The sequence below is a fragment of the Ambystoma mexicanum genome, chromosome 11 (genome assembly GCF_040938575.1).
Source record: "Ambystoma mexicanum isolate Mex_15411 chromosome 11, UKY_AmexF1_1, whole genome shotgun sequence".
Lineage (NCBI taxonomy): Eukaryota > Metazoa > Chordata > Amphibia > Caudata > Ambystomatidae > Ambystoma > Ambystoma mexicanum.
In genome coordinates, this window is record NC_090934.1 from 882972586 (window position 1) to 882979554 (window position 6969).

The 6969-nt window shown below is 47.8% G+C and overlaps 1 protein-coding gene across 1 annotated transcript in view; it reads right to left on the minus strand.

Moving 5' to 3' along the window:
• Nucleotides 1–6227, minus strand: part of TNNI2 (troponin I2, fast skeletal type) — a 6950-nt gene extending 723 nt beyond the window's left edge. The window contains exons 1-4 of the mRNA XM_069623947.1: nucleotides 6086–6227; nucleotides 5083–5211; nucleotides 4511–4600; nucleotides 890–1066 (exon numbers count right to left, since the gene is read on the minus strand). Coding sequence (XP_069480048.1) covers nucleotides 890–1066; nucleotides 4511–4600; nucleotides 5083–5211; nucleotides 6086–6133 — 444 coding nt within the window. The 5' untranslated portion in view covers nucleotides 6134–6227. The remainder of the gene's footprint in view (nucleotides 1–889; nucleotides 1067–4510; nucleotides 4601–5082; nucleotides 5212–6085) is intronic.
• Nucleotides 6228–6969: the final 742 nt, after the last annotated feature.

A 6969-nucleotide genomic window follows, 5' to 3' on the forward strand; every position in this document is an offset into this window, starting at 1 on the left:
TAGTAGAACCATGAGTGCCATGGACCTTGCAACTCACAATACGAGTTTTGCAATATTAGCAGTACTAACACAACTCCAAACTGACCTATGCTGTTGCGAGTGGTCAAAGTAATTTTCTCCCAATTTGAAGTTTTAGTTAACCACCATTTTGAAGTCCCACAGGACGCTATTGGAGAGTGATGGGAAGTAGAGCAAATAGGACACAGATCCAAAAGAGGCCCTGGAAATAATTTTCAAAGTGGCCCCATTTTACACATTTTCAGCAATCCCTACCCTTTTCCTATGGGATAATGTGGAACTACCACACAAAAGAGACCCAGGGTGCAGATACCTACAGGGAAATCTCCAGAGTTCCCAATAGGCCAGTCCACCCCTGCACACATCTAGAAGTACGTGCAGGTGATGTGTAGCTGGCAGGGCATGGAGCTGCCCGGAAATGGCAAAAGTAGGGCACTAACAGGATGCAGAGCTGCTAGAGGCTAATGACTGGTCAGTGCACTAACTGAGCTAGGGGAGTGCAGAGCTGGACGGACAGAGAGCAAGCAGAAGGCGGGATAAGCAGAGCACATGCCTGGGAAATCCTGGCCACTCTGGAGAAGATATGCTTTGGTGAGCAACAGTGGGAAGATTTCACCACTTGGTCAGATTTATACATTGTATTTTTACTAGGACAGGAATATAGGGTTAAAACTTTAACAACACTTTCACTTTACAAAATCTTATATTTTCTCACATGGGTGATCACTCCAAAGAGAAACCAGTGAGTTAAGGGGCATACATGATCAATGTTGCTCCTGCCTTTGGAAGCGACCCCCTACAGAGGGGCCATAGAGTGTCTGCGCGCATGTGATTCGCGGAGGCGTGCTGTGAACAGTGACTGGTTTCGTACCTTGTCTGTGTCTTCCTTCTTGACCTGCTTCAGATTGGCACGTAGTTCCATGTTGACTTTGTGCTTGGAGCCCAGCAGAGCGCGCAACATGGCATCAGCCGACATGCGCACTCTCTTCAGTGGGGGCCTCTTGAACTTGCCTCTCAGGTCAAAGATCTTCTGGTTCAAATCTTCCAGCTGAAAGAGGACGAACACATTAGAAGGTTGGGGTGTGGGGGACACATGAGACTGCTGCTGACATCGCCTAGCATAGGGCATAGACCCAAGAACAAAACACACTGGGTGTTCCACGTGCCATGAAGACTTAACAACGGACACAATTGAACCCTAACTGAAGCCCTTCACCACTCCACCAGTGCACAAAGTAATGGGCAACTGCAACCCCTTTGACCCAAGGCACCAACACACACTCACAATCACGTAGCTAAGTGGGCTCGTCGAAAGGGCAAACCTCTATCTTCATCCTGTCACACCCCTCTTTGTACCGCAAGCACCCTTCAGTTTAACTCAGCAAAGGCATCTCTTTAACCCAACAATACCTTTGATCCTGGTAAACTCCTCTCCTGAAAAGGCAGTGACACATTTTAATTGACAAATCCCTCTCCCAAATTAATAAACCCTTTTATTTTATCAAGAAAACTTTAACAACTTGGCTAAACCTCTTCCCAGCTTGATAAACCCCTTTGCTCAACAAATTCCCCAGCCCAATAGCACACCTCAAATGGACAAATTCCTACTCTCCAAATCATTAAACACATATCAATTACACATACAATACTGTTGTGCCAACCATACTTCATGTTTGTGCAGCTGAGAAATGCGTGTGAAAGCCTAGTTTCAGAGAATAGTCTAGTTGGAAGCACAGTCCATGGAGAAGGATAGTCGCTTTGGAAGCACAATTCAGTTCGACTGAAGCACTCCTCCCTTACCTGACAATCATCAACAGCTCCCTAACTCAAGCCATCTTCCCCTCGACCCTTTCTAGGTAAGGTCCTTGAGAAATCAGTAAGCACACAACTCCTCCAACACATCGAAGCCAATAACCTCCTTCAGTCCTATCAATCTGGCTTCTGACCCCGATGCAGCACAGAAACGGCTACCATCAAGGTGATCGACAATGCCCTTAAAATCCTGACAATGGCCAGCCTTGCCTCCTAGTTCTCCTTGACCTCTCAGCAGTATTTGACACAATAGACCAGAAGACACTCACTGACAATCTACACCGCCACCTGGGGATCAGCAAGCTCATACTCAGCTGGTTCAAATCCTACCATGCAAACTGCCAACAGTTCGTACAAATGGATTCTTCCAGATCACCAACTCTACCCATAACCTGTATAGTTCCCCAAGGATCTATCCTGTCTCCTGTGATCTTCAATCTTTACATGGAACCGCTCAGAGCCCTCCTCTCTCCACACAACATCCACATTCACCAATACGCAGGTGACACGTAGATCTACCTCAAGATATCCTCCATTGAAGACATCCACAGGCTCAAGGCCTGCCTCACACTGATCCAGTCCTGGATGTCCAGTGCTTACCTGAAGCTTAACCCCTCCAAGACCGAATTCCTACTGCTGACCAACAACACTGAACACCCTGACATCCAGACCTGGCTCTCTGCTATGAACCTCAAGGGATTCACACACCAGCTGCCCCCCTGTGCTAAGTCCCTTGGGTTCAACATTGACATACACCTCACATTCAGACAGCACATAGCAAGAAAGACACAAACGGCCTAGTACCAACTTTCTCTCCTGTGGAAAATCAAGCCCTTCATCACCCGAAAACAACTTCAGACCATGGAGAGGGGCGTGGGTGTGGAATCACGGTCCATGCAGGGGAGTAGTATGTGTGGAAGCACAGTCCATGGAGGAGGATAGTATGCATGGAAGCACAGTCCATGGGGGAGGATTGTATGTGTGGAAGCACAGACCATGGGGGGGGGGGGTAGTATGTGTGGAAGCACAGACCATGGAGGAGGATAGTATGTGTGAAAGCACAGACCATGGAGTGGGGTAGTATATGTGGAAGCACAGTCTGAGTCTATGGAGGATGATAGTATGTGTGGAAACACAGTCCATGGGGGAGGATAGTATGTGTGGAAGCACAGTCCATGGGGGGATGGTAGGTGTGGAAGCACCGACCATGGAGAGGGAAGTATGTGTGGTAGCACAGACACTGGAGAGGGGAGTATGTGTGAAAGCACAGTCTGATCTCTGCATTTATTTTTTCTTTACTTTTTTATTGTTCCTCTTGACTTGTTCCTCTTGACTTTTTGGTCTTCCTATCTGTCGACTTGCCCCTCTTAAGTCTGTCTTCAATGCGTCTATTCGACTTTTTTTTTCTTCTGACCCCACGTGATTCTATCTCTTCCTCGCTTGCTACTCTTGGTTGGCTTTCGTTTCATTCTCGATTTAAATGTAATTTTCTTTGTCTTGTTTTTAAATCACTTCATGGTCTTGCTCCTGTTTATCTTGCCTCTCGTTGCTTTTTATAGGCCTGCTCGTTCCCTTCGTTCTCAATCTCAATTTCTACTTTCTGTTCCTCGCCCACCTTGTGCTCAATCACGCTTTCATTATTTTACGCTGTTAGCCCCTCTGCATTGGAATGATCTCCCTCTCTCTCTTCATTCCATTGCTCTTTATTCCCAATTATGTCCCTCTTTGAAAACCTACCTTCTTCATTCTGACGTATGATTTTATAACGTTGCTAATTTTCTTTTCATTTTTCATCTATTGTGCTGAGCTGGTTCTATGGGTTCTATGTGATATTTTCGCGGCAAAAATATCGCGATGCAAAAATATCGCTGCATTATTGCCGCGAAAATAACACATGGACCCTAAAATATCGCCTATGGCCGTTCCCGACGACCATATGTACGGCAATATTTTTGGTGGTGAAAATATTACCTGATACCGTTCTATGTACAGCACTTTGGTTTAAAGCGCTTTATAAATGTCAACTAAAGTACATCGAAGAATAGATGTAGCTGGGTATCATCATGATTGACCTAAAAACATTTGATTTAATTTTTTTTAACCTTTTTTTCTGTCAAATGTAATTAAATGCATTTATGGGGGTAGGTAAGGGTAATGATTAGATTGCGGAGGAGTGGGGGGGATTGCAGGGGTCTCTCCCCACATTTTAGATAAAAAAAACGGCCAAATAAATTTGATCAAATGTGATTAGGTCAAATGTTGTAGGTCAAATAGACCCAAACCTGTTGCTGTGGTTTAAGTCATAGTTCACAGCCAGCTGTCTGTATTTAAGCACAGTCCGCACAAGATTGCCAGGGTTAAAGTTCAGGTGAAACAGGATAGTCTAAGTGAAAGCACAGTTCTTCAAGGAGAACGGCAAGCTGGATTGTCACATGGGAAACCACTCAAGGTGGAGGAGGGTAGTCTAGCTACAAGCACACTCCATAAGGGAGGTGAATGCTGCTGTGAGTACAACCTACAGGTAAACGGGCAGTCCATGGAGGAGTGAGGTGTGGCTGGAATTACAGGTCATTGTGGATATTCTGGCGGGAACGCAGGTTGTCTGGGCCCCATGGGAATACTCTGGGTGAAGGGACAATGCTCTTTAAATGGCGAGAAACACCAAGACCGGGAAAGTTACCTCCTTTGAGCTCTTCTGCACCTTCTGCTCCATGTCGTATCTTTCTTCATCCACCACATCTATCTTGGCATGTAACTTCTTGCAAAGGTCCTGAAAGATCAGATGCGGGAAAGGTTAGACTCCCAAAGATGTCGCCACACCCGTAATGCGTTCTTCAACCTATCCTATAATGGGGACCCCTGGAATCCACTCCACTGCCCAGTGCACTTACCCCTCCCACCATCCTTTTTTACCCAGAGCCAAACTACCAAGGCCTATATCTCCACTCACGTGTGAGTGTGGCAAGCATTCAGTGGCACAGTCTTTGTGGACAACGTTACTACTAGGACAGGTTTCTCTGTAAGTACAAGAGCCCTGCACCATCTGTGGCTCTGGATGCCATCACGGACACCTGCAAGGTGTTCCCAAAAATCTCAGGACGCGTACGACTGCATACATAGGTGGGCTGCTACGTCAAGGAACCTGGACAAGAACTATAGCCCAGGCCTGCCAGAATGGATCCTGGCCTCCCTATAGGGTAGGCGGCCCCATGTACTAGCGATGCCCGCTGGGCTCTGAACAACTTCACTCACCTGCAGGTCTTGAAGGGAGCTCGGCAGGCTCAGGGGCGTGCAGTGCTCTGCCAGGTAACTTTCCTTTTCTGCAGCGATATCAAGCTCTTCTTTCTCTAGTGCAACCTTAGCGACTTGCAGCATCAAACTCTGTGAGGAGAAATGTAGCCGTGGTTAGATGGCGTGCTGTGTGATTGGGCAGCGTAGATGCAATGGATGCGGAAGATGAGCAGATTCTGTGGGAGAGCTGGCGTAAGCAGCGACGTAGGAGCACTGACTGTAGGCAATGTGTAGGCTGTAGGGCTGGAGCACTAGATGTGGGGCACGCTGTGGGAAGGCTGGCTCAGAGACGATGTCAAATTGATGGCTACAGGAGGTCTGGGTGTATGAGCGCTAACTGTGGGGGGTGCTCCAGGAGCGCCTGGCAGCGATGGGTGAAGTAGGATCACTGGCTATAATGGATGATGGGGGAGTGCTAGCTGTGTCTGCAGGAACACAGGCTGTGGGGAATGATGTGGGACCGCTGCTAGGTTGGTGTGCTGTGGGCAATGATGTAGGTCCGCTGCTATGGTGGTGTGCTGTGGGGAATGATGTAGGACTGCTGCTATGGTGGTGTGCTGTGGGGAATGATGTAGGACTGCTGCTATGGTGGTGTGCTGTGGGCAATGATGTAGGATCGCTGCTATGGTGGTGTGCTGTGGGCAATGATGTAGGACTGCTGCTATGGTGGTGTGCTGTGGGCAATGATGTAGGATCGCTGCTATGGTGGTGTGCTGTGGGCAATGATGTAGGATCACTGCTATGGTGGTGTGCTGTGGGGAATGATGCAGGACTGCTGCTAGGGTGGTATGGTGCGGGGAATGATGTAGGACCGCTGCTATGGTGGTGTGCTATGGGCAATGATGCAGGACTGCTGCTAGCGTGGTGTGCTGTGGGCAATGATGTAGGATCGCTGCTATGGGGGTGTGATGTGGGGAATGCTGCAGGTGAAGTGGCTGCAAAGAACAATGTTCCTTCCATGTACCTTAAGATGCTGCTTGCGCTGGTTGGAGATCTTGGGCTTCTTCTGCATATCAAAAAAGAGAAAAAAAGAATCATATTAAAGAGATTGCAGTGAACATGGACCCGTCCTTTTCCCGGTCCACATGCTCCACACAACCCCCAAAACCACTCAATGAAAGAACGTGATGCCTAGGGCGCCATGCCAGAGTAGGGCAAACGGTTATACAGTACCCATTTCTGAGGAGAGATTCGCTGTATAGGACTGTCATCAAACCCCACCTACACCCTTAGCTAGGTTGCAGTTTCAGAACCTAAGGGTCACCCTGCAGACCTCACCAAGGGTGGTCATGACATTTACAAGAACCACTCTGCAAAAATATGTAGCCGCAATGCCGCACCATTAACCATTCAACTCAATCGCCGCGTGCAAAAACAGCCAATGTATCAAGAAAGGATCTTGAACTTACGTCATCGCTGAAATGGAGTAGAAGAGAGATTGTGGGAGAAATAGAGAGAGAGAGGTTATCGTTACTTCCAAATCGAGTTCATCATTAAATATTCACTTTATTTCCCCTGGTCCCCTCCCCCACTGAAAAAGTTGTAATTTCTCAGGGCGAATTCAGCGAACAACTTGGGTGGGAGTCTGGGAAAAGCTACAAAAGAGGAATCGGCAAGTCCCTCCGGAGGAGAACCACCCACTCCCTTTCCCTAAACCTCACTGAAAGTTCTACCAACCCCAAAGCTCATTTATCACTGCCACCCCGCCAATCACCCCCAACTCAGCTGCCCCCAGGCTTCCGCTTCATATGAGCTCTGGCAAGGCCAATATCCAACCCAGAAGTCCCTGTTCAATGCTTGTTTACCAGGTTGGGTTGTCATGCCTTATTTTGCCAGCAGTCCTCTAGA